The sequence below is a fragment of the Eschrichtius robustus genome, chromosome 20 (assembly GCF_028021215.1).
Source record: "Eschrichtius robustus isolate mEscRob2 chromosome 20, mEscRob2.pri, whole genome shotgun sequence".
NCBI lineage: Eukaryota > Metazoa > Chordata > Mammalia > Artiodactyla > Eschrichtiidae > Eschrichtius > Eschrichtius robustus.
Window position 1 is genome coordinate 18,991,226 of NC_090843.1, and position 26,864 is coordinate 19,018,089.

Sequence of the window (26,864 nt, forward strand, 5' to 3'; positions counted from 1 at the left end):
CAGCAAGTGACTCTTGGAGCCAGAGCCCCGTCTCCTCTCCCTGAAGGGCTGAGAGGCTGCGCGTCTGAGCAGCACCTTGACTAGGTCCTGGGCTGGGTGATGGGGTGAGGGTGAGGGGCAGGCTTTGCTGGCTGTTCACCTTTTCCCTCATTAGCTCTGAGAATGTCTTGGGCAAATTGCTTAACGTGTTTGAGCCTCCGTTTCCTTGGCCCTCACCCTCATCCTAACTCTAACTCTAACCCTAGAGAAAGTAGGGATATTGATGCCCATCCTGAAGGGCCGCTGTGTCCCCATACACAGCAGCATTTCTTGAACATTCATGACTATAATCCAAAGAAAAAATCCATTGCACCTCATCACCCAGGACACACATGCCCTTACCCCACTTACCTGTAGTCAATCTTCTATTCCATTCTATTTCTCAAAAACTAACTAACTAACTAAATAAAATAAAAAAGAAAGAAAGACTTGTCCTGATCATTGAAATTGGTTTCACAACCAACCTTCTAATGGATACTGACCTGCAGTTTGATCATCACTGATTAGAGCCAGAGGTGGACTTACCATGGTGTTAAAGAGGGGTAAGCTTCAGGCCCCTCATTTGCATTTATGTGTCTAATTTTGTATTTATAACTTTGTTTTCTTTTTCTTAAAGAGAGTCCCCCAAATTTCATAAGCTTCAGGTCCCACAAAACCTGGATCTGTCCCGTATAACTAAACCTGAGACCACTTTTCGAGCCATTACTATGTATGTGCTAAGTACTGTGCTTAGAGCTTCAGGAGTATTATCTCCTTTAACCCCTAGCACAGTGTGCCAGATGCTATTTTACAAGTGAGCCAACTGAGACCCAGAAGGGCTCAGTCGCTTGCGTAAGGTCACACAGCTAACCCGTGGTGGAGTTGAGATTTGAACCGAGGTCATTCTGATCCCAGAGTGCCGTGTTCTCAAGTTCCCTACTGTGAAAGTGCCTGCCTAGAACCACGCTAGCAATAAGGAAGCAGTTTAAGAGATGCTAATGTCCTTCATTCTGCAGCCCCCAGGAGGTGCCTCTGATCCCCTCTTGACCAGCACAGGCGTGCTCAAGGCTGAGCATTCCAACTAGAGTTGCCAGATTTAGCAAATAAAAATAAGGATGCCCAGTTAAATTTGAATTTCAGATAAGCAACAAATAATTTGTTAGGATAAGTGTATCTCGTGCAATATTTTGTTGGCATTTCCAACAAAAACACGCCTTCCTTCCATCCCCACCCCCACGAGACCCCTGACCGGGTCTTAGTAACTGGGTCAGGGGCTCCAGGTGGAATGCAGGGTGGGGAGGTGGAATTAAGCAGAATAATGAAAGGCAAGGGACAGAGAAGGAACCTTGGATGAATTGGGTGCTGAGTGCCCCGTAAAGAAACAAGGATGTTCTTTGAAGGATTGAGATGTAGGTTTCTCCAATTTGACTCTCTCCCCAAACTTGTAGACCCCCTTAAAAGCATGCTTTTCAGACTGGAAAAGATATCTAGAAGATTCGAGAAGGTATGCCAGGGAGTCCTGGAAGCCACAGGTTAAACGCAACACATCTCCCTCCTTGACTAACATTTTTACCTGAGGATGTGGTAGGAAAACCATTATTGGATATTAAAACAAACAGGCATGGGATGGAGTAGGATGCAAACGGCCAGGAATGTTTAAGATAAAACCTGCGACTTAAAAGAAAGTTAAGAATGGCAGGCTAAAGCGTTTGCCCCAGACTCCCGGGGGAGGGGCGCCATCACCCTCCTCTGCTTTGGGGGGGTTCTCCATGGAAACGGGTGAGAACTGCCGCGGGCAACCCTGGAGTCCGGGCGCTGGCAGCAACGCCACCCAGGCCTGCGCGGAGAGAGGGAGAAAGTGAAGCTGGGAGTTGCCACTCCCAGGGACTTGCTGGAATGCGGTTGGAGGGGGTGGGGGTGGGGGGGCGAGCTGCAAGCGCGCTGGCTCCCAATCACGGGAGGAGGAGGAGGTGGAGGAGGAGGGCTGCCTTGAGGAAGTACAGGAATGAAGTTGTGGAGCTGAGATTCCCCTCCATCGTGCCCACAGAGCCGAGAAGACCCCCCGAGGCCGCCGGCCGCCCCTGCGCTGGGTGCTCTTTCCGGCGCGAGCGCCCGGCCCCCTCCCCTCGCCCGCCCGGCGCCCTCGCCGCCTGGTCTAGCCGGAGCCATGGGGCCGGAGCCGCAGTGAGCACCATGGAGCTGGCGGCCTGGTGCCGCTGGGGGCTCCTCCTCGCCCTCCTGCCCCCCGGAGCCGCGGGCACCCAAGGTGGGTCTGGGGTGGGGAGGGCAGGGAGCGGCGACGGGCCGGTGCAGCCTGGGACCCCCGTCTAAATCCCTGGTCAGGCGGGAACAGAGGGGCCATCGGAGCTTCCTGACCCGAAGTTTCGGACAGTCCGGGGGCTCAGAGCCGCCGGCCCTCGGGCTCGGAGGGGCCAGAGAAGGTGGGACAGGGGGGGCGATTACACCGGAGCGGCTCTAGACGTCCCATTCGAGGGACTGGCGCTTTGCAGACCCCGCGACGGCTCCGGAACTTGTCAAAAAAGGTCTCTGAAATTGTTCAGAAAGTTTCCCTCAAAGGGTGTATTGCAGGGTGTGTGCGTGTGTGTGTGTGTGTGTGTGTTTTCCCCTTTCTTGAGCCCCCTCAAGCTCTTCTCTCAAAGCCTTTCCAGTTGGCAGCCTCCGCCTCCAGACTGGACTGGGCTGGATTCCTGGGGGTCCCTTCTGCCCGGCCCCCTCCCCGCCCCCTTTCGGCCGACTGGGTTGGGTTACTCCAGCTTCTGGCAGGATCGGGGTGTGGAGGGGGGAGGTGGGGAAAGCAACCTGTCCAGCCAGAGCCGGGGAGCAGAGGATGGCCAGTCCGACTGCAGAGTTGCCTCGCGCCGGAGACTGGCGTGGGGGAAGGGGGAGACGTTTGTTTTGAACAAGTCTCTTTAGGGCCGACTTGGGGACTCTGTGCTTTGTGACTCGGAGAGCGTGGGTCACGGAGGGGTGGCGGTGGGCTTCCTGGTCTGGGGCATAAAGTGGGAGGGTTCTGAGGGAGGGATTCCTGGGCACTTGGAGGGAGGGGGAGGGTAAGGAACGGGGCCAGATGCGGGTATGCCGAGGGCCGGGTTGTCCTGCCTTTTCCTTTGTGCTGTGTATGGGGAAGGGTGCTGGGGTGGGTGCAGTGTGTGTGTCTTGCCCCATGTGTCCGTCTGGGTGCGATAACGGTGAAAGCTAACGCGTACTGGAAATACACTGTGTGCCAGGTGCTGTGCGTGTTTTGTCTGGGTTCCCTGCTTTCATCCTCAGAACAGCCCTGTAAGAGAAGTCCTAACTAGTGTGCCCATTTTCCAGGCTTGAAGACCGGGGCTTCAAGAGGTGAAGTAGCAGCAAGTAATTGGTGGGTCCCAGATTGGACCCCAGGCAGTGCAACCCCCAACCACAGCTTCAAAATCACTATATTCATCTACCCTGAACATTGCGGGGAACGCTGCTCCCTACATCGCCTGGTTGTGGAGAAGACAGAAAGAGAATGTTCTAGGAGTAGTGGGTGGTCTTCACGGATCAGGGAGTCTGGGTGTTGGGCTGTCTGTGTGTTGCCCGAGGGCCCCCTCTGTCAGAGCTCTGCTGTGTTATCTGAGGGACGGCTATACTAGGGTGTTCTTGAGTTGTGTGGTCTGTGTGTTTGTGTGTCTGGGCTTTGTGTGGCCAAACGGCAGTCTCCCTGCTGAACTCTGCCCTCTCAAGGAACTCCCTCAAGAGCTGCTGTAAATAGCGGGAGGTGCCCCCGCGCGGCTTCCCAGGAGCCTCCCCTTCCCCTCCCTGTTTCCCAGGCAGGCATCTTCACCCCTGACCTTCTGAGAAGCATGAGGCGAGGCGAGGCGAGGCGAGGCGAGGCTGGGCTGTCAGGCTGAGCCGTTGCCCTCCTCACCTGGGCCTGGGAGTTGAGCAGGTGGAGGGCGGCGGCTTGTTGCAGTGCTGGGATCTGAGGGGTCGGTTCTCCCGCCGTTGACGGGGGGCTCCTCAGGTCTTCCTCACCCCTCGGCCTGCAGTGCTGGGTGCAGAGAGAGGTGTTGGGTGTGCTGTGCAGGGGAATGGCTAAAATGGCAGAGCCCCACTCAGCTGCCTCTAGCACGCCCGGTATATGCCAGGGCTGAGGGCTGGCGCAGGCATGTGGGGGAAAGGGAGATGGGGAAGGCCCAGAGGGTTGGGATTTTCTTTTCTTAGAGGTCAGGGTTTTGTAAAGTGCAGCAAACAGATCTTGCAGAGCTCATAGCTTAATTCCTGAATGATTCTCCCAACAGCCTCCTTCTTTTTGCTATAGTCAGGGAAAGTAACCTCATTTTAGTATTCAAGAAAAAAAAATAATTGAAAGACAGGATCAAATGCGGAAAGAGAAAATACATTGTATTACAAAGTCGAATACAGAGCACTGTTAATTTTCTCTTGGTTTGGAATTACCCAGACTCCTGCTATATGAACTTCTCTTGCCTTAACTTTTAGAAAAGTACAGCGTGCTTCCTATTTGCCTGGTTCTCATCCATTACAGTTTCATTTCATCTCTGCAACAATCCTGTGAAGTAGGTGCACAGATGAGAAAACTGAAGTTCAGAGAAACGAAGTGATTTAGCCAAGGCTTCCCAGCGACACAGTAATGTCCAGGGCATTTTTAGACTCTGATGAGGAGGCATTAAGAGTCGATCAAAGTCTTACTCCCTTCGACAGGAATGGGTTAAGCAAAGCCTCAGCGGCAGTCAGGTGGCCAGACTCGGGTGGAGGTGCTATTTTGTTATTCAGGTGAATGACCTCCCTTATCTGGGCTTTAGAAAATGAGCGTGAGCTGCTCCTCGCCCCCCACCAGGTTCCCTCTCGGCTGGCTTTGGAGTCCTCTCCTTCCCTGTACCAGCCCATGTCTGCCTTCCTCTTGGGCCCTCCTGGCATGGCAGGGGACTGAGGGCAGGAGCAGGCCAGAGGCCAGTGGGACCTACAGGGCTACGGGTGAGGGAGGGACCAGTGTGGGGCTGGGGAGCTGGTGTAGGGCCAGGCTGGTTGTGCCTGGCCCTGGGTGCTGGGATGACCTGGAAAGAGATCCCCCTCCCTGCCCTGTGGGAAGCCCCTCTGGGGTGACACCCCCATCTCTTAGTAGGCCACCTTTCCTCCCCACTCCTGGGAAGAGAGCCGAGATAGGGTGAGGGGTGCGTGCTCTCTTAAGGAGTGGGAGAATTATTATAGCCAATGTTGTGTTCCCCCAGCTCTGTTTACAAAGCCTCGTCACGTTTGCAGACTGTTTCTTGATTCATTACCTCATTTAACTCTCGTGTAATTTCTCTGCAGAGAGTAAGAGTTGTCATTATCCCTTCCTCACAGTCAAGGTCAGGTCAGTAAATATTCACTGAGTGCCTACTAAGTCACAGGCACTGCTGGACATAGAGGTGAATCTGATTTGGCCTCTGCCCTCGAGATCCAGGGACTTGATCAAGGTCACACCGTAAGCGGCCCAGCTAGGGCTGTGGCCTAATGACCTGAGCCCCGGCCCCTGGTCTGATACACCAGGCATGTGTGGTGGGTGAGTCCTGGTGTCACTGGAATGGGCTGTGGCCCCACGGGTCTGGGGGAGGTGAGCTTTGGGGATGCAGGTAGTGTTCATGGAAACCAAAGGAAGTGTTGGCTTTCATGCTGGTGAGCAAGAGAGGCAGCTGGGGCTGAAGGCTGGTGGGGAAGAAAGAACCCACTTGAGAGCCTCCCAGAGCTGGGACCTGACCACTGACATCCAGCTAGAGGGACATGGGGGCCGTGACCAGCCTCTGAAGAGAGGGCTGGACATGGTGACCTCAACTGGTCCCTTTTGGTTTGGAGACTCTTGATTGGAGTTCATTTATTCATTCATTCATTCATTCATCCCGCAAACACTTATCCAGGGCTCACTGTGTCCCTGGCTCCGGGTTGGTCCTGCCTCACACTGACTGCCCCAGAGATCTGGAGGTCGAGGCTCCTGAGGGACAGGTGCTCTGGAGACAAAGCGCTCCCCTGTGTGGAACAGGACCTCCTACCCCCGCCCCAGAAAATCAGTGGGGGGCAGAGTGGATATGGGGAACATGGCGAGGACTGGGGAGGGGGAGATGAGTGAGGAGATGGGAGGGGGAGGGAGGTGTGGAGGTAGAGGAGGTGTCAGGTTGGAGGGTATTAGCCCCCAAGCCTCCAGCTCCCTGGGAGTAGGTCTCAGGGTCCCAACTTTACCATCTGTTGCAAACACTTAGTCCGAATCAGACTCAAAAACAGACACAAACAAACTCGTGGGGCAGGGCTACTGCTCTTTCTGGTCCTCCCGCCCAGCTCAGCCGCTCGGCCCTGCCCGAAGCCTATAATGGGATCAGTGGCATCCACAGAGCTGGTGTGTATTTACCTTTGAACAGGGTGTGGAGAGGGGTGTGTGTGCAGTCAGGCCTAGTGGAAGTCATGTGGGATTTGAAGTCGGGGCAGACTCGAGTTCAAATCCTCCCTCTCTTGCTCACAAGCTTTCTGATCTTGGGAGAATGACCCCTGGCAACCTCAGTTTCCTTCTTTGCAAAATCGAGGTCGTAGTTCCAGCCTCTGGAGGGAGAGGCTCCACCCAGAGTGGCTGCCGAGTGTTCCCTTGTTGTTTTCCTATTGCCTGGCTACTGCAGCTGGAGTCCCTTCGAGGCGGCAGAGGGCGCAGGGGGTGGAGACGGGCCCCTGCCCCAGCTCTGCCCGCCCCTGTCCGGGGCTTGGGCCAGGGCCTTGGGGTCTAGGCCTGGAGACAGCTGTGCCTACAAAGCAGCTGAAGCTGCTGAGGCTGGGGGAGGTCCTGGCAGCGGGCATTATTTTGGGCCTGGCCTGCCATCCCCGGCTCCTGTTTCTCTTGGGAGTCTGGGGGGAGGGACCCTTGAGTTCTATTTCTGGGTCCTCCCCTTCCTCCCTCTTTGCTTCCTTCCCTATCTGGCCAGAGGGGTGGGAACAGAGACCACTCTAGGTGCTCCTGGGAGGCTGCCAGCTAGTGGCCATTGGCCCAGGCCAGAACCCTGGGGGCTCGTCCCACCAGCCTTTCGCCCGATTTCTGGAGGCAGGGGGTATCTCTTATTACCCCCCAGGATTTGACCTTAGGCTCCAAGCTGCTGGGAGAGCGGGAGCCCTGGGGTCAGACCTCAAAGTCAGCCACTGTGCTGTCCCCCTGAATCTGCACATAGTCCGTGGGAGGTGGAGTGGGGACCAACAGGAATTCAGGGCTGCTCAGGCACCTGTGGATCTGGGGGTGCACCCCACCCACCTCCCCCTGGCACACCCTCCTGGGCAAGATGTGCCAGGTGATTCATCTTCTCACCAGAGCAGAAAAACGGGTTTAACTGGGCACTTTAATCTCCCCCACTGCTGGCAGGCATGGTGCCAGCTGTTGCCCAGAGCGCCCCCTTACCCGGGGTAGTTTACCCCTTCTAGTATCCCTGGGCTTAGTGAGTACTTCTGGTCTCAGGGACACTGGGCTGGGGTCCAGGTGGACTGAGCGGCAGTTCATCTTGATGCCCCTTGGCTGGCGGTTGGCACCAGGCAGGTACGCAGGGCTGACGTAATGCCCTTGTGGCAGGAGTTTCGTGGCATAGATTCTGCCAGCTGGTTCTGGTGTCTTGCCCTGAGGAGGTGGCAAGGGTGAGGTACCAACGTAGGAGCCTTTGGAGTAGGCAGCACTCTGGCTCAGCATCTGCAGCTCGGGTCCGGATGCCCATAGTTGGGATCTGATGCTCCCTTTCTCTGCCTGGGGGAATTCCAGAAGTCCCTGCAGTGACCAGGCCCCTGGTGGTCCCCATGCCCCAGCTATGACTCCAGCTGACCCTCCTTCCCCACTTTCTGGGTGGCATTGTGGGGGTGGGTATCCCTTGCCAGGAGGTTGGCATGTGGGTGGCGTTGTTTGCTCGGGAGAGGGTCAGGGGGTATCCAGAGGATTCATGATTCATCATCGCCTCTCTTGGGGGATTTTTACCCGTTGGCCCTGAGTTGTGCCTTTGGGACAAAGGGAGGCATTCTTTGCCAGCCAACACCCTGGATCGAACGGGCAAGCTCCCTAAGGCTGGCACAGCGAGACCCCCTCTGGATGCTCAGGATGGGCCAAGTCAGGGGAGCTTCTCCCCTGATGGACCTCCTCTTCCCAAATTTGCAAACTTTCTTTTGCTGTTGCACGTTCTGTGGGTACAAGGGACACGGGAGGAGGGATCCTTCTGTTGTGCTTTCTCGCTGCCTGCGGTGGCATGACTCTGGGGAGTAGGTTGGCAGAGGTGGCCAGGTTGGCGAAGCTCACTGGGCAGTGCCCTCTGACCCATCTTCTCTCTCCTGCCAGTGTGCACCGGCACAGACATGAAGCTGCGGCTGCCGGCCAGTCCCGAGACCCACCTGGACATGCTCCGCCACCTCTACCAGGGCTGTCAGGTGGTGCAGGGTAACCTGGAGCTCACCCACCTGCCCTCTAATGCCAGCCTCTCCTTCCTGCAGGTGAGGTCCATGGGCAAAACCCGGCCAGGCCCTGCTTCCTGCTGGGCTGAGCCCTCTGCTTGCAGATGGGTGGCAGAAGAGTGTTCCCCACCCTGTATTTCCTCTTTTGTTGTGGCTCCTCAACTGGGAAGTCCTTTCTGATGTCTAACCCCCATCCATCCTACTGCAAGACCAGTTGACTCCTTCTCTACAACGTGGCTGGCCGAGGACATCTCTGGGTGGAATGCACCCGTTCCTCTGCTAAATTTTTTGCTCTCTTGCCAGCATGATCACCTTTTGTTGTCCAACTGCCCCAGCCACTGTCCCGCTCCTACCCAGAGTAATGAAAGGGCTGGCGGGTTCCCCGTCCAGTTCTGCCACTGACAAGCCATGTGAATGTGGTCTAGGCCCTTGGCTTCACTGGATCTCAGTTTCCCTATCTGTATATTGGGAGCAACAGACATGCTTGAACTCCCTGGGGGCCCATTTTGAAGATCACATGGAAAATGTATGGGAAAGGGTCAGGAGCAGGAGAGAGAATGGAAACCAGCCTCTGGGTTGTGTCCATGGTGCCCTGGAGCGGGGCCTCAGGTGTGATGCTTAGTCTGTCAAATCACAAACATCATCTCGTCCAGGCCTTTCCTTTACAGATGAAGAAACTGAGATGCAGAGAGGGTGGGGCGCTTGCTTACAGTTTACAGAGTGTTCCCCCGCCATTTTCTTTCTTGATCGTACTAGAATCTGGTTCGGGGAGGTGGGGAGTGGCCTTGATCTCCATTTTATGCCTGAGGGAGCAGGACTGCTCAGTGGCTGGGGGCCTTGCCCAAGATCCCCAAGCACAGGGTAACCTTGAGGAGGCCTTGGGGGGTGGGTGGTAGTGGTCCAGGGCCTGGACCTGCCTCAGCCCTACCCTACCCTGTCCCCTCCCAGGAGATCCAGGAGGTGCAGGGCTACGTGCTCATCGCTCAAAACCAAGTGAGCCAGGTCCCCCTGCAGAGGCTGCGGATCGTGCGAGGCACCCAGCTGTTTAAGGACAACTATGCTCTGGCCGTGCTGGACAATGGAGACCTTCTGGAAAGTGCCACCCCTGCTGCACGCGCTGCTCCGGGAGGGTTGCAGGAGCTGCAGCTGCGAAGCCTCACAGGTGGTCATCCTTATCATTGAAACTTTCTGCTGGTTATTGAGAGCTGACCGGGGCCCCTGTTAGCCATGGGGATGCTTCGTGTGAATCAGAACCGGGGTCCCTTCCGGATGGATGCAAGTGGAGCTAGGGGAGGCGCCCTTGTGAGGATTCGAAAAAGATTTCCCTTCTTCCCAGGAAGTCACAGCTTGTGCCAGCCCACATAGCTTGATAGTTAGGATGCAGGCTGGGTTTTTGCCCACTTCTTGGCTGAATGCACATGTACAGTGAACAACCTATGTAACTGTACGCGGCAGCCTTGGAGCCGACACTGTCCCAGACTCTGAGTGCCAGGTGCTTTACCTGCATAACCCCATTTCAGTCATGCTATAATCTTGCAAGGAAAGCATCAGTGTTATTCTCGTTTTACAGATGAGAAAACTGAGGTTTACAGAGGCTAAGTGACTTGCTTGAGGTTACACAGCTAGTTAGTGATGGTGAGGCTGGATTTCACACTCTCTTTTAACTGCTAAGCAATGCGCACAGAGTAGAGGTGGAGGAGAGGAGACAGTGACGTGGACAACTCACTCTGCCCCGGATCTCCGTTTGTTCACGTGTGGGGTGGTGTTGGTAGGGCTAAAAGATGCTGAAGGAGTCTTCTCTGCTCCCTGAGGAACCTGGGGCGTGTTTAAGAGCCCCACTCCCCTTTTAGAAGGCAGGCGGGCCCCAAGGGAGGTCAGAAGATGACAGATGGGGGAAGAAGCCCCTGATTATTGCCCGCCCCACAGAGATCCTGAAGGGAGGGGTCTTGATCCAGCGGAACCCCCGGCTCTGCCACCAGGACACGATTTTGTGGAAGGACATCTTCCACAAGAACAACCAGCTGGCCCTCATGCTGATAGACACCAACCGCTCACGGGCCTGTAAGCCACGCTCCTCCCCGCCTGCAGCCGCCTCTTTCTCACGCAGCCCACCGACCCCAAACTCCTGGCTTACTCCACGCCCCCCCGCTGCTGCTGCACTAACACCACCCATTTCCTCTTTCTCTGTGTCTCTTCATCTCTGTGGTTCTCTGCCCTGTCTCCCTCTGCTTCCAGATCGTGCCTCCGGCTTTGGAGTCCTCTTCTCCTGCCTGTGTCTCTCCCTCATTGTGCATTCTGTCTCCTGGTCTCTGTCTCTCTCACTGCCGTTCTGTTTCTCTCCCCAGGCCCACCCTGTTCTCCAGCTTGTAAAGCTCCCCACTGCTGGGGAGAAAGTTCCAAGGACTGTCAGAGCTGTGAGTTATAGGGAGGCCCAGAATCTGGGGGCAGGGGCTGGGTGGGAATAAAGGTGACATGGTGGGTGGGTGCCGGGCCTCGGCATCTTCCCAGAGGCAGGAAGTCTCCCCAGAAGGTGATGCTGGTGAAGGGCCGGTGCCTAGGCTGCCGCCCAGCCCTCATCCTGCCCTTTGCCCAACAGTGACGGGAACCGTCTGTGCCAGCGGCTGTGCCCGCTGTAAGGGCCCGCAGCCCACCGACTGCTGCCACGAGCAGTGTGCTGCCGGCTGCACGGGCCCCAAGCACTCTGACTGTCTGGTACGTGCCCCCGGCGCCCCAGCCCTCGGGGTGCAAAGGGAGGGGCATCCCGCCTGGTGCTGCCCTAACCCTCCGGCACACCAGGGCAAAACAGCCCAGTGCCCACCAGCTGCCTGTCCCCCAGGCCTGCCTCCACTTCAACCACAGTGGCATCTGTGAGCTGCACTGCCCAGCTCTGGTCACCTACAACACGGACACCTTCGAGTCCATGCCCAACCCCGAGGGCCGTTACACCTTCGGTGCCAGCTGCGTGACCGCCTGTCCTTGTGAGTGCCGGGGAGAAACGTACTTTTAGTGGTTTTGCTGGGGACTTTGGTTTATGTAAATGGACGCATGTTGTGAGTACTGTCCGCCCCTGGCTTTGGAGAGCTGGTCATGGCAGTTCGTATTGAGCTGCCTTGTTCTTTCAACAACAGTGGAGCAGGTGGCAGCAAAGAATAGCAGCTAAGAGCCCACGCACAGAAGCCAGACTGCCTGGGTTTGAGACCTGGCTCTGCCCCTTACTAGTCATGTGACCTTCTTGCTGTGTCTCGGTTTCCTTATCTGTTAAGTGGGGGCCAAAATAGTCCCCTCCTCACCAGGTGGTCATAAAGTTTGAATGAGTTAATATTTGCAAAGCTCTTGTAACTGTGCCCAGCCAATACTAAGCACCCCTAAATGTTGATGTTTACTCTATGGTCTAGATAGATCAGAGTTTTATTTACTAGCTCCCCTGTTTACTGATGGGCATTTAGGAACTGGCCTCAGACCTGGGGACCTCTTTCCTCCTGTCACAGGAGACAGCAGTGGGCTCTTGGGTCCTGGTCGTACCCTCCCCATGGTGGGTGAGAGTACGAAGTGTAGAGCTAGATGACTTGGGTTCACATCCTGGCTCCTCCACTTACTAGCACAGGGACCTTGAGTAATTTACAGAAAACTCTATGCTTTGGTTTCCCTTTTGGCAAAATGGGAATCTAACAGTGCCTGTTGCACAGGGTTGTCGTGAGGAGTGGACGAGTGTCCAGGGCTCAGATATGGTGTAAGGGCATTTCGGTATCGGTTGATATCATTCTTATTGTACTACCTGGGCGTGGTCACACAGCTCATGGTGGCGGGGGGTGGTGCTGAAAGGCCAGGGCACGTGGACAGACGATCTTGATCTCCTCAGACAACTACCTGTCTACGGACGTGGGATCCTGCACCCTGGTTTGTCCCCTGAACAACCAAGAGGTGACAGCTGAGGATGGAACCCAGCGGTGTGAGAAATGCAGCAAGCCCTGTGCCCGAGGTATCCAGTGGCCGCCCCCTGCACACCCAGCCTGGCCTAGCCCGCTGTGCCACCCTCCCTCAGACCCTCCTGGGACCCAGTCCTATTCTCCCACTGACTCTGCCCCTGGCCCTCCCCTGAGCAGTCCCACAAGCTCCCCCATGTCTCTGCCAATGTGGGGAGGGGGCATGCGGCCCCAGGAGAGGACTGTGGACAGGACCCAGGAGGTTGAATTCCTGGTGCTCCACGTGGAGGCTGAGTTGCCCCCCTGTCCCCCTCCCCACAGTGTGCTATGGTCTGGGCATGGAACACCTGCGGGAGGTGAGGGCGGTCACCAGTGCCAACATCCAGGAGTTTGCTGGCTGCAAGAAGATCTTTGGGAGCCTGGCGTTTCTGCCGGAGAGCTTTGAGGGGTAAGGATACTCAGAGTTAAGGGTGGGCACATGGCCTGAGGCAGCATCAGGGCAGTCACTGAATCCTGAGGCCCCAAAAGTGGAAGCATTTCTCGGGGATGGCGGGAGACAGAGGTGGGAGGCCAGGGATGCAAAGGAAGCAGGTGAAAGACCAGCAGGGACTTTGGAGGGGGGAGTTTTTCTTTTTGTTTTTTGTTTGTTTGTTTGTCTTTGGCTGCGCCGTTCGACTTGCTGGATCTTAGTTCACTGACCAGGGATTGAACCCAGGCCCTTGACAATGAAAGCGAGGAGTCCTAACCAGTGGACTGCCAGGGAATTCCTGGGATTTTTCTCATAAATGACATGTTATCTATGAACATGCACTTGTATGGAGGTCATACCATCCAGATAAAGTAAAATTCTCTTTGAGTTCATAGTAGCTTTATTCATAATGGCCCCAAACTGGAAATAATGCAAATATATATCAATAGCTGAAGGAATAAATAAAGCTGACCCTTGGACATCACGGGTTTGAACTGCGTAGGTCCACTTAAATGTGAACCTGTTTCAATAAATCCGTACTGCAGTACTACACAATCCGGGGTTGCTTGAATCTGGAACCGTGGATGCAGAGGGCTGACTGTAAAGTTATACTTGGATTTTCGAATTTGTGGGGGGTTGGTGCCGTAACCCAGGCGTTGTTCAAGGGTCAACTGTAGAAGGTGGTATATCCATACAGTGAAATTCTCAGCAGTAAAAGAAACGGCCTACTGATACATAAAACAACATGAACGTGTCTCAAAAACATTAAGCGAAATAAGTCAGACAAGAGAGAGTCCACACTGTATGATTTCCTTTGCTCTAGAATAGGCAAAACCACTGCATGGTGAGAGAAATCAGAACAGTGATTGCGCCAGGGTGAGGGCCTGGAAAGGGACACAAGGGAAATTTCTGGGGTGATGGAAATGTTCTGTATATCAGTTGGGGTGGTGGATAGGTGAGTGAATGCATTTGACAAAACTCATCAAACTGCACACTAAAAATCTGCAGTTTATTGTATGTGAATTATACTTCAATAAAAATATGTATTAAAAAAGGAGAAAATTCCCTTCAACACTTCCTCCACCTTTACTCCCCTTTCTAGAGGAGACCGCTGTTAACAGTTTGTGTGTGTTCTTCTAGACCATTCATACATATATGGATACACACGCACAGAGAAATGTAGTTTTAGTAATTTGGGGGGAAAGGTTGATTTAAAATGGGAGCCTGTTGTGAAGATTGTCTGCCCCTGGCTTTGGAGAGCTGGTTATGACAGTTAGTTCATGTCCAGCTGCCTTGTTCTTTCCACAGCTGTGGAACAGGTGGCAGCAAACAGCAGCTAAGAGCCCAGGCTGCCTGGGTTTGAGACCTGGCTTCTACCGCTTACTAATAATGTGACCTTCTTGCTGGGTCTCAGTTTCCTCATCTGTTAAATGGGGGCAAAAACAGTCCCGCCCTCATAAGGTGTTATAAAGTTTAAATGAGTTAATATTTGTAAAGCTCCTATAACCGTGCCCAGCAGATACTACATGCTTCTGAATGTTAGTTTTTCGTCTGTAGTCTGGATAGATCAGGATTATATTTAATAGCTCCCCATTTACTGATGGGTGTTTAGGTATTTAATTTAAAAATTTTTAAGTTTAAATTTTAAAAAATTAAAAAATTTTAATTTCCTTAGTTTTTTTATTTTCCCTCTAACAAACAGTTCTCCCTTGCACATGCCTTTGGGAACAGGGGCCAGTGTCTCTCTAGGCCACATTCCTAGAAGTAGAATTTCTAGATCAAAGGATATAAATATTGTTTTGATATTTGCCAAACCAGGGCCTGGGCTTTGAAGTTCAGGATGGGAACAGCCGGGCTCGATGGGCAACGGGTTTAAGTGGAGGGGAGGTGGGGGAGGATGGCAGGGCCAGCTTGTGGAGGGAGGTCGTACCCACCCCCTTCTTGGCCCTCTCCTAATCCTGCTTCTAGGGACCGAGCCTCCAACACTGCCCCGCTACAGCCTGAGCAGCTCGGAGTATTTGAGTCTCTGGAGGAGATCACAGGTGAGCTCTGTCTCTCTGAATCCTGCTTCGATGGGGCTGGGGGGGGTCTTCGTCCTGTCCCCACACGTCTAGCCTCACCCTGTGCCTGCAGGTTACCTGTACATCTCAGCGTGGCCAGACAGCCTGCCGGACCTCCACGTCTTCCAGAATCTGCGAGTAATCCGGGGACGAGTTCTGCATGAGTGAGCACCAGGGGAGGGAGGCCTGATGGGGGAGGAGCTGCCCCGGGAGGCCCGGGAGAAGCTCTGAGTGTGTAGGGGGGGAATGGGGGTTCTTATTCCCCAGGGACTCCAGCAGCAGCATTCCCATGGGAGTTTGCAGAGTGTGCTGGGGACAGGAGGAAGGCGAGGGCAGCCCTCGCTGAGGGGGGAGGGTCAGTGGTGCGTTGCCCCCCTGCATTTGAGCACTCCCCCTCCCACAGTGGTGCCTACTCGCTGACCCTGCAAGGGCTGGGCATCCGCTGGCTGGGGCTGCGTTCGCTGCGGGAACTGGGCAGTGGGCTGGCCCTCATCCACCGCAACGCCCGCCTCTGCTTTGTACACACGGTGCCCTGGGACCAGCTCTTCCGGAACCCCCACCAGGCCCTGCTCCACAGTGCCAACCGGCCAGAGGTCGAGTGCGGTAAGACAGGGAGCCCAGCGCTGATGCGCGGGCGTGCCCACGGGCCTCTGGCAGCAGCAGTCTGGGACTTACTTGTGCGTGTGCACTGCCCGTCCCTGGTGCACCATCCTTGACACAGCTCTGGTTGGCCTGGCCTCTTGGCATGGCTTCTAGCAGGGTCCTGCCACGCTGCCTTGGCATCCCTCCCTTCCCTTTCCTCTCTGTTCCTGGAACCTCAGAACTCTTTCTCTCCCTGCTTTGCGCGGCACCTATCCCCACCTCTCCAGCTCAGAGCCACGCCCACAGACTCTTCCCCCAGCTCCCTTGGACCTGGAGTCTCCCTTGAGAGTCCCCTCTGACCCCTTCCTCCTCACTGCAGTGGGCGAGGGCCTGGCCTGCTACCCGCTGTGTGCCCACGGGCACTGCTGGGGTCCAGGGCCCACCCAGTGCGTCAACTGCAGCCAGTTCCTTCGGGGCCAGCAGTGCGTGGAAGAATGCCGAGTACTGCAGGGGTATGCGGGGCAGAGGAGGGGGTGGCTGGGCTGGGGGGTGCACAGGGGCTCCTTCCAGACCCCTTCACTGGCCGTCCTCTCCTCAGGCTCCCCCGGGAGTACGTGAAGGACAGGTACTGTCTGCCGTGCCACCCCGAGTGTCAGCCCCAGAATGGCTCAGTGACCTGCTTTGGCTCGGTGAGGTGCTGGTGCGCTCAGAGCTGGGTGGAGGGAAGCAGCGCAGGGTTGGGGGTGCTGCCAGGGACCTGGCCAAGTCCAGTAAAATACCCCTGGGGAGGGCTCCAAGCCCAGACCTGAGCAGTAGGAGGGTGGTAGGGGGGTGGAAGGGGGCTGGGATGCTGGGGATGGCAAGAGTTGCGGACACTGAGGCCCTTCAGACCACGCAAAGGGCCCAGGGAAGCCTGTGCCCTTGGCCGTGGCTGTGCTAAGGTGGTTAGACCTGGGGGCTTAGACATCAGGTGACCTGGATTCAAATCCAGGCCCCACTTGCACTGGCTCATTCGTAAAATGAACGTCATACTAGTACCTACCCCACTGGGATGCAGTGAGAACTAACTCAAAATAGGGTTTGGCACAGTGCCCGAGCACAGGAAAAAAGTCTGCACAAGTTAGTTACTATTATTACTTGCTGTTATACCTTAGGTCATACACTCCCCCCACCCCACCAGGCCTGGGGATCAAGCTTTGAAGGTGGGGAGCTGGGTGCAGAACAGGGGCAGCAGACACAGCAGGTCTGGGGCTGTCCCAGGAGCAAGGTGAACAGTGCTGCTGAGTGGCTGAGGGAAGCACAAAGGGGGCCCAAGGGCCTGATCCTGCTGCCCTGGGGGTGTCGGTGCCAGCCCCCCACAAACCCTTCCTCCCCTCCCAGGAGGCTGACCAGTGTGTGGCCTGCGCCCACTACAAGGATCCTCCCTTCTGCGTGGCTCGCTGCCCCAGTGGTGTGAAGCCTGACCTCTCCTTCATGCCCATCTGGAAGTTCCCAGATGAGGAAGGCATGTGCCAGCCATGCCCCATCAACTGCACCCACTCGTGAGTCTGAGGGCCTTTTCCACGGAAAGAAAGGCTTCGTTCCAGGACCTTCTCTGGGGCTCTTATTCTAAAAGTGGGACAACTCTGCCTTTGCTTACCCTGAGACCCTTAATCTTTCATATCTTTTTTTTCTGATCACAAAAGTAGCACGTTGTTAAAAATTTTTTAATTAAAGCATGAAAGTGAATAATATTAGCAATTCTACCCCACTGTTAATAACTTGCAATATTTTTCCTCCAGTTTTTTTAATCTATGCACACACTAACATATGTATTATTATTATAACACATAAAGTATATGTTTATATAGTATTATTATTATTCCCCAGTTTTTATCGGTGCACAGTCTAGTATATACTTCTTTTTACCAAAATGGGATCATAGACCATACATATTTTTTGGAAATTGCTTTTCCTCACTCAGCATTGTAATTTTTCTTGCAATGTTTTTCCATGTCCTAACACAGTGATCTGCCCTGTTCTTTTTGTTTTTCACTTAGTTGTTTTTTAATTACACATGGAATACAGGCATACATTCTTGTGATACACATTTTCAGCAGTATCAAAGTATAAACACTGTAAAGCAGAGGCGCCCTTTCGTCCACTCCCCCACCCACCCAGTCCACCACCCTCCCCTTCCTGGGGAGAACCACCAGATCACTCTGGTGTGCTCTACACATTTACATAAATGCATTTTACATTTATGTTAGGTTGAAGATTGCTGTTTTGGGAAGTCAAAAATGATCAAGAAACAGCAATTTCATCTAGCTCATCTATTTCTCAGCCATTTCATCTGACTCACGTATAATCAGTTTTGGTTTTTAATGTGTGTGCGTTTTTTAATGTAAATAGGATTGTACTCTACATATAGTTCTGCACTTTGCTTCCCCTCCGTCCTGGCACTTTATGTATCTTGGAGGTTCTTTCTTGTGAGTGCACGTGAACCTACCTCCTTTTTTTTTTTAACTACTCAATCTGCAGTATGGATGTAGTATTATTTAACCGTGTCCCTGTTCCAGGGATATTCATTGAACTTGTCTTTTTTTTTTGGGGGGGGGGTGCAGTTTATTGCACTTGAGCTCCATGTACAAGTGAGCATCTTGTACATGCCCCCTAGTGTACAGGTGTTGGCCTTTTTAGGGTCTATCCTGAGAGGTGGAACTGCTGGGTCACAGTATTGTCAAACTGTCCTTGGTGGAGCTTGTGGCCAACTACTACCCTGGCATCCTCTACAGAGGGGATAGCCAAGCTTTTGGACTTGATGCTCCTCTGGGTGCCCCCCACTTCCTACCCAAGACTGGGAGGTGCAGGGGATGCAGGTTTGCAGACTGGAGAAGGCCTCCCCTGTGGGGTGGTAGAAAGAGCCCTGGTGACCTTGAGCCCAGTTTCTGCCTTTGTCAAATAGGGATCATAACGCAGCTACACCCACCTCTGGGGACATTGTGAGGCTGAGTGGGTGCAAGAGGTGGTTCCCAGCCTTGTTGACAGGACTCTCTCTCTTCTGCAGCTGTGTGGACCTGGATGACAGGGGCTGCCCCGCCGAGCAGAGAGCCAGGTCAGCCTGGTCCCCAGGACGCATCCCATGTTGCCCCTCAGTCCCCCTCCGGCCCCTGAGTGGTCACTGCTGCAGGGAGGGGGTCTCCTGACATGACACATGTCCCTCCCCAGCCCACTCTTCCACTAAGGATCCTCCTTTCAGTTAGCTTCAACCAGTGGATGGAGGACCTGCTCGGGATGCTTGGGGGGCAGGGAACAGGAAAAGATGGCGAAGACACCCAGCACCTCCCCACCCTCGAGTAGGTAGGAGTCTCCTAAGGGACACAGGCAGCCTGCAACTCCCTGGGACTCAAGGCACGTTGAGAAGAGAGCACAGCTGCAGCACTGAGGACGGGACAATGAATTCTTAACTGGGGGCAGTGGGAGGCTTCAAGGAGAAGGTGGCATGGGAGCCAGGTCTTGAAAGAGGGGCAGGTATGTCACTTGCATTAGGAGGAAAGCAACCAGGCAGCATGGTGAGAGGGGTCAGGACAATCTAGGACGTGTTTGCTGAAGGTTCTGCTGTGGTGGGCCACTGAGTAAGCTCAGAGGAGTAAGGGGTGAAGTCTGAATCAGGTTAGGGCAGGATCTTGGAGGGCATAGGCTCTCCCTCACCATGAGGCCACAAGCCCTGTGATGTCCATCACTGCCATCACCGGACTTGATTTCTAGGCAGTGGGGTGTCTGGGGAAGGGCTTTGGGGAGAAAAACAGATTGGAGTATGTCCTAGGTAAGCATTTGTCCATGCCACAAGTGTTCATTAGAGGTCTGTGATGTGCCAGCCCTTGGCTAAGCAAGGGAAGGGGGCAAGGATGACAATGATGTAGGGTCAGCACCCAGGAGATCCTTCTATCCCAGGATGAGCTGAGTCTTGAAAGATGACCTCATGCAGAAATGATGGTCCACGTCGAATTAACAAAGGCTGGGAGGTGTGGAAATCATGACCTATGGGTGGAAAATTTGGCTAGAATATCAGAATCACTGGGTGCACATTCCCCACCTCATACCACAATCAGAATCTCTGCGGGGTAGGGCTCCAGACTCTTGCATATTGACAAGCTCCCTGGTGATTTTTGTCAGGAAGTTTGAGAATCCTGGGCTAGAGCCCTGGGCAATAGCATAGAAAATCTGGAGATGTGGGTGGAGAGGGTTTTGAATGCCCAGCAAGGAGTCTGGACTTCATTCTGGAGGCAGTAAGGAGCCAAGGGAGGTTTCTGAGTAGGTGAAACAGGATGGGAACCTGCACGTCACCCTTCCAACTTCCCTTTCCAAACGCCAGTGACCTTCATGCCCCTCCATGGGACCCCTTCATCCCTCCTGCCCCCGACTGGTCCCCAATCCCTGACCCTGGCTCCTGCCCCCAGCCCTGTGACGTCCATTATTGCCGCTGTGGTGGGCATTCTGCTGGTCGTTGTCGTGGGGCTGGTCTTCGGCATCCTCATCAAGCGAAGGCGGCAGAAGATCCGGAAGTACACGATGCGGAGGCTGCTGCAGGAGACAGAGGTGAGGCGGTCTGAGGGCCTCTCGGGCGGCCTGGGGTCTGCGGCCCAGCCCGCGGCACTGACGCACCACCCCCTCACCCCAGCTGGTGGAGCCCCTGACACCGAGCGGAGCGATACCAAATCAGGCTCAGATGCGGATCCTGAAAGAGACAGAGCTGAGGAAGGTGAAGGTGCTTGGATCCGGAGCTTTTGGCACCGTCTACAAGGTCAGGGGTGGGGCCGAAGTCCTGGGTGGGTGGTCCCAGAGGATGCGGTCAGGGCGTGGCCGTGGCCGAGGGTTCTGTCAGGAAGACAGCCAGGGGCTGGGGGCAGTTCTGTTGGGTAGGGCAGTTACGTATCAGGGGATAGGGAGTGGGCTGAAATGGTGAGGTCGTAGCTAGATAATGGGGTTGGCCCAAGGGTGGGGAAGGGGATTGGGAGCATAAGTAGGGACCCCTTGGACGACTGCAGGTTGGATCTGGCCCACCCTCTTCCTGCTCACATGCTCCTCTCTCTGCCCAGGGCATCTGGATCCCCGATGGGGAAAATGTGAAAATCCCAGTGGCCATCAAAGTGTTGAGGGAAAACACATCCCCCAAAGCCAACAAAGAAATCTTGGACGTAAGCCCTTCCACCCTCTCCAGCTGGGAGTACAGTGGGGACCCCCTGGCTGCAGGTCTGGGCTGTGGGCTCTGTCTTCACTGGGGTTTTAGGAGACACTTTGTGATCCCCCAGATCTCTACTCTTAACCTCCTGAGTCTGTGGGCCATGGTTCTGGTTTGTGACGAATGGGGTTGGATTGATTGAGGGTCCCCAGTCACGGCTCAGCCCTCGGGAGGGGTGTGTGGTGGTTTGGGGGCTAGTGGTTTCCCATACCCTCTCAGTGTGTACCCTTGCTCCCAGGAAGCATATGTGATGGCTGGTGTAGGGTCCCCATACGTGTCCCGCCTTCTGGGCATCTGCCTGACATCCACGGTGCAGCTGGTGACACAGCTTATGCCCTATGGCTGCCTCCTAGACCACGTCCGGGAGCACCGCGGGCGCCTGGGCTCCCAGGACCTGCTGAACTGGTGTGTGCAGATTGCCAAGGTATGCACTTTGGGGGCCGGGGCTCTGCGGGCGCCCTTGGGAGCAAGCCTCTGCCTCCACTCAGAGCTAGGGTGAGGAGGTTTCCTGGGAGAGTTCTGGCGGAGCGAGGTCCACACAGATGCCTCTGACCCCAGGGGATGAGCTACTTGGAGGACGTGCGGCTCGTGCACAGGGACCTGGCTGCCCGGAATGTGCTGGTCAAGAGTCCCAACCACGTCAAGATTACAGACTTCGGGCTGGCTCGGCTGCTGGACATTGACGAGACAGAGTACCATGCGGATGGGGGCAAGGTCAGAGGAGGGAGCAGAGTGAAGCAGGGGGAGTGGGGTCTGGCCCCTGGGAGAACTCAGAACGGCCACCTCCCCACCACACCTGGTTGGAGCACTTCCTTCTCTGCTCTCCCAGGTGCCCATCAAGTGGATGGCGTTGGAGTCCATTCTCCGCCGGCGGTTCACCCACCAGAGTGATGTGTGGAGCTATGGTGTGTGATGGGGTGGGTTGGAAGGGTGGACACGGAGCCGTGGCCCTGGGGGGGATGCGGGTGGAAGGATGAGAGCTGGGATGGAGTGAATTAATGGACACTTTAGCATGAAGGAAGGAAGGGGCTGCCAGTGCCTCAGTCTGCCAGGGACTGCGGAAAGACTGGGTATCTCCTGCCCTTGACACTGCATCCCTCCCCTCCTTCCCCCATGGTGCCAGGCTCTTGGGCTCAGTGAAGTGGCCTTGGCCTCTGGGGCTCAGTACACTAAAGCTCCCTCTGGTCCCCCCACCTCTTAACCCCATCTCCGCCCCAGGTGTGACTGTGTGGGAGCTGATGACTTTTGGGGCCAAACCTTACGATGGGATCCCAGCCCGGGAGATCCCTGACCTGCTGGAGAAGGGGGAACGGCTGCCCCAGCCCCCCATCTGCACCATTGATGTCTACATGATCATGGTCAAATGTGCGTGGTTGAGCTGAGCCGGCTGCTTGGAGGAGGAGTGGGAGGTCCTGGGTGGAGGGGCCTACAAGGGGCATGGGAGGGGCCAAGAGCAGGATGATATGTTTAATGCAGCCTCAAAAGGGTCTCACTTCCCTTTACAGTACCAGTCCAGAGGAGCTATCAAGGACCAGCTAGAAAGAGACTTATGTGCAAAATAAAAAGGGGAAACTAGTAGAGATTCTCAAAGGTTCTCTCTCAGGATCCAAGTCTGGTACCTCTTCTCTACCACCTGAGGGCATTGGACTCTAGTAACTGGGGTTGTCTAGGCCGGGGGTGGGGGTGAGGGGCTCTGTACACAGGCTGCAGCCAGAACTGAGATGCTGGACTCCTGCCTGCCCCCAGGTTGGATGATTGACTCTGAATGTCGGCCGAGGTTCCGGGAGTTGGTGGCCGAATTCTCCCGCATGGCCAGGGACCCCCAGCGCTTTGTGGTCATCCAGGTACTGGGCCTTTCCACGCCATCCCTGCCTATGGCTAAGATCACTCTCGCTTAGAGGGAGGAAAGGGAGATTCCTGGGTCCCAGGCTTCCAAGCCCAGCCCTTGCCTGACTCGTCAGACCTCTGGCACTCCCTGAGCCTCCCTCGGGAGGCTGGGCTGGGGAGAGGCTGCCACGCTCTGTCTCCCGCCTCCCCAGAATGAAGACTTGGGCCCTACCAGCCCCTTGGACAGCACCTTCTACCGCTCACTGCTGGAGGATGACGACATGGGGGACCTGGTGGATGCTGAGGAGTACCTGGTACCCCAGCAAGGCTTCTTCTGCCCAGACCCTGCCCTGGGCTCTGGGGGCACAGCCCACCGCAGGCACCGCAGCACATCCACCAGGGTCAGTGCCCCCGGTCACAGTGTGGCGGGTGTGTCTGGTTACTTCTCCCGACCCCAGTGGACTAGAGTCCCTTTCTCCAATGTCCCCCAACCATCACCTCTCACGGAGGAGACCCCATTATCCCCAAGAAGGATTCCTACTGCTTTCCAACTGTGACCCCATTCTTGCCACAGTGACTGTGTCAAACCCCGAAGGCGACTCCTTTTTATCTCCTGTGACCCTGTCACCTCCCGTGGAGTCTCCATCATCAATGACCCCCATTATGGCCTTCTCTCTCGTCCTCAGAGTGGCGGTGGTGAGCTGACGCTGGGTCTGGAGCCCTCGGAGGAGGAGCCCCCCAGGTCTCCACTGGCACCTTCCGAAGGCGCTGGCTCTGACGTGTTTGACGGCGACTTGGGAATGGGGGCAGCCAAGGGGCTGCAGAACCTCCCCCAGCATGACTCCAGCCCTCTACAGCGGTACAGCGAGGACCCCACAGTACCGCTTCCTCCCGAGACCGATGGCTACGTTGCCCCCCTGACCTGCAGCCCCCAGCCCGGTATGGAGTCCAGGCCCGAGCTGAGAGGTTGGGAGGTGGGGATCCGGGGCTGCTCAGCCCAGGGCCCACTGTGGGGGCAGGGGCAGCAGCCAGAACACACAGGCTCCTCCCCCTAACAAGCCTCCTTCTCTTGTCCTTTCAGAATACGTGAACCAGCCAGAGGTTCGGCCACAGCCCCCTTCACCCCTAGAGGGTCCTCGGCCTCCTCCTCAACCTGCCGGTTCCACTCTGGAAAGGCCCAAGACTCTCTCCCCTGGGAAGAATGGGGTTGTCAAAGACATTTTTGCCTTTGGGGCTGCCGTGGAGAACCCCGAGTACTTGGCACCCCGGGGCAGGGCTGCCCCTCAGTCCCACCCTTCTCCGGCCTTCAGCCCAGCCTTTGACAACCTCTATTACTGGGACCAGGACCCATCAGAGCGGGGCTCTCCACCCAGCACCTTTGAAGGGACCCCTACAGCAGAGAACCCCGAGTACCTGGGTCTGGACATGCCAGTATGAGCCAAAAGGCCCGGGCCGCTGAGGCCCTGCTGGCCCCTCAGGGAGTGTGGAAGGCCTGACTTCTGGCCCGCGTCGGGACGAGGCAGGGAGAGGACCCTTGGATCACAGCCAGGGCAGCCTGCGATGCCAGCAGTCTTCCTTCCTCTTCCAACTCGCAGGTGGCTGAGAGCCGCCCAGCCTGGCTGGAAGAGGGGGCGGCACCGGGGAGTCTGGACTGATGCTGGAGCCCTGCCCCAGCCACTAGGGTCCACTGGATGCCACAGCCAGTCTCCTTACCTGAGGGAGCAGCCCAGCCTGACTTCTTCCAGAACCTGACACTGAAGGACAGGGAAGCTGAGCCTAGGAGGGGAAGAGGCCCCAAGAGGGTGTCTAGGAACCAGAGCAGAGACTCCCTGAGACCCAGCTCTGCCCCTAAGAAGAAGGGGACAGCAGCAGCACCCAGATCCGGTCCCTGTACAGAGTGCTTTTTTGGTTTTGTTTTTACTTATGTTTTTTTGGTTGTTTTATTTTATTATTTTTTTTAAGATGAAATAAGGACTCGGTGGAGAGTGGGTATTGTGGAAGTGGGGTTGGGGGGCAGTCCCTGGGGTTGCGGGAGGAATGTCCCTTCTCCATACCCACCTTCTCCATTTGCAAATATATTTTGGAAAACAGCTGGACACCAGCCTATGTCTGGGGTGGCTCTGAGCCATTCCTTTACTGCTCACCTCCTAACCTACATTCAGTTCATCTTTCCTGGAGGGACTGGCTAGGAATCTTCGGAAAGCTTGAATGGGGAGCCTACTGCCAGTTTCCTGGCTCTTGGGTTGGGGGGAAACTGGTTGGGATTCTGACCTGAGAGCCCTTTGATGACCAGATCATTCTTGCTTAGAAAAAAAGAAACTCCTAAGGCCACCCACCAGAATGGGGTAATTTCCTCCCTGTAGGTAGGGGTAGTCGGGGAAGGATGGAGGAAAGAAGAGGCAGTGTCTACTGTGTGACTCATTTTCCTTGCCTTGGCAAGGAAATCGTTGAATTAGAAGTAGCTATCCAGAAAAAACCCACCCAGACAGCACGATCACGTTGGTGGTATAAAGGTTGGGCTGGCCTCTGTCTCCCTCTCCTCCCTTCCCACAGTCCCAAACTGGACATAAAAACACACACTAGTGGACACTGGTGTTTGCAGTGCCACTTTATTGCCAATAGCTGACATTGCCTGGGGTTAGTGGAAAATAAATTAGAACCATGGTAGCATCTGACGGGTATGGCTAAGCTGGAGAGGGGAGCAGGTTTTTGTGGGCACTGATCCTGGGAAAGGGGTATAAGGTGGCTGTAGAAATGTCCATGGAGAGGGTCTTCTCTTTCACCCCTAAGACCGCAGAACCCTCCTGGTACCCAAAGGGGCAAAGTGGAGGCCAGGGTCTCTTAGCTACGGGGAGCTAAGTGCGGTGAAAGAGGCAGTAGGGAGCCCTCAGCAGAACCAAAGGGGCGACCAAGGCTTGGATCCCAGAAGAGAGCAGGAACCCAGAATCACGTGTAGTCACAGGATGACGCAGGGAGGGCGGCTATTGGTGATCTTTTCTAGGGGTTCTCCGTTACTGGCTCTTCGGATGGCCTCAATGAGCTAGAGGGCAGAGATGTGGAATGGGATGATGCGTTCATTGTAGGGGCAGGGTGAACCAGGGGTCTTCCCAGCGTTGCAAGTACTCACATCTTTCTCATAAGGAAAGCCTCCATTCTCCAGCTTGGAGAACACCAGCTGTCCATTGATTTCGATCTCAAAGGCCCCTGGTATTAAATAAACGGATGAATGAACTGTATGCTGAGAACAGGCAAAAGTCAGGGGAGGCCCTCCACACTCCTTAGACTTAACACAGGCTCCTCCTTCATGTCCTTCACGGGCCCCATCCGCTTCCCAACCCTGGGTCAAGCCAAAGGAACATAGGGAGGCATCACCTGTGTGTCCTTCCTTTGAACTTGGCTTCGTAACTCAGTAGAGGGTTCCCTCCCCTCCAACCCTACACTTCAGGCTCACCCGTTTTTCCCAACAGGCTTCATCTGTAACCCCCCCCTCACTCAAGTTACATGGACATTTTACTACGTGCCAGACACTGCTGGACACTATATAAAACAGCCAATGCCAGAGCTAGAAAGTGGTAGAGCTGGGATTTAGAACACTGACTCAGCAGGTGTTCTGAGGCCTCACCTGTGCCCCCCAGGCGCGACTCGATCTCGATGCCAGGATACTGCCCCTTCACGGCACTCGCCAGCTCCAGGTAGGTCGCCTCGAAGCCGCAGGGTTCACTAGGGAGAAGATACCTGAGGTCCGCTTGGGTTTCGGGGACGGTACCTCCGGTGGACCCACCCTCCTCCGGCCCGGATTCCCCCACTGGCCGGAGCCCCTCACCAGTACTCAACCACGATGCGGACCCCACTGCCCGGTTCGACCTCCCCGGGAGGGGTCGCTACGGACGCCGGCCCTGTCTCCCCGCTCATTACTGCCGGCTCCCCACTGCAGCTGCTTCCGGGTGTGACGCGACGCCGCAGGCACGTGACGGGGCGGGGCCGCGCGTTACATCCGGGCGCCCCCTTCAGGCGGCTGCTGCTGCTTTGTTTTGACACTGTCACCAGCTGGAGAGCTGGGCTGGGAGGATGGGTCCAGACCAACTTTCCTGGCCTGCGTTCCCAGCGCCCGACTTGCCCCGCACCTAGTGTCCGCTGGACTGCACGGTCTTATTTAATCTAATGACATGTCTTAGACTGCAAAGCGCTTTCCAGTTTAAAAAAGGAAGAGAAAGTGGGGCAAGCGGACCCAGGGCCTGGGGTTGGGTGATGGTATGGAGTAGTTGCCGTTTCTCGCTAGCTGATAGCATTTTATTTTATTTTATTTTTAATTAATTAATTAATTA

At 55.4% G+C, this 26,864-nt stretch overlaps 2 protein-coding genes across 2 annotated transcripts; one reads left to right on the forward strand and one right to left on the reverse strand.

Moving 5' to 3' along the window:
- Positions 1–1,975: 1,975 nt before the first annotated feature.
- On the forward strand, positions 1,976–24,629 carry ERBB2 (erb-b2 receptor tyrosine kinase 2). The gene is made up of 27 exons (XM_068531471.1): positions 1,976–2,284; positions 8,345–8,496; positions 9,406–9,619; positions 10,384–10,518; positions 10,803–10,871; positions 11,054–11,169; positions 11,294–11,435; positions 12,317–12,436; positions 12,702–12,828; positions 14,818–14,891; positions 14,983–15,073; positions 15,313–15,512; positions 15,871–16,003; positions 16,090–16,180; positions 16,872–17,032; positions 18,538–18,585; positions 19,931–20,069; positions 20,152–20,274; positions 20,570–20,668; positions 20,951–21,136; positions 21,271–21,426; positions 21,542–21,617; positions 21,931–22,077; positions 22,459–22,556; positions 22,752–22,940; positions 23,226–23,478; positions 23,621–24,629. The coding sequence occupies exons 1-27, from the start codon at positions 2,212–2,214 to the stop codon at positions 23,974–23,976; spliced, it is 3,768 nt and encodes a 1,255-aa protein (XP_068387572.1). The 5' UTR covers positions 1,976–2,211; the 3' UTR covers positions 23,977–24,629.
- A 503-nt stretch (positions 24,630–25,132) lies between these two features.
- On the reverse strand, positions 25,133–26,489 carry MIEN1 (migration and invasion enhancer 1). The gene is made up of 4 exons (XM_068531472.1): positions 26,363–26,489; positions 26,162–26,259; positions 25,667–25,743; positions 25,133–25,579 (listed from the first exon to the last, which is right to left on the reverse strand). Exons 1-4 carry the CDS (start codon positions 26,449–26,451, stop codon positions 25,496–25,498), a joined length of 348 nt encoding a protein of 115 aa, XP_068387573.1. The 5' UTR covers positions 26,452–26,489; the 3' UTR covers positions 25,133–25,495.
- Positions 26,490–26,864: the final 375 nt, after the last annotated feature.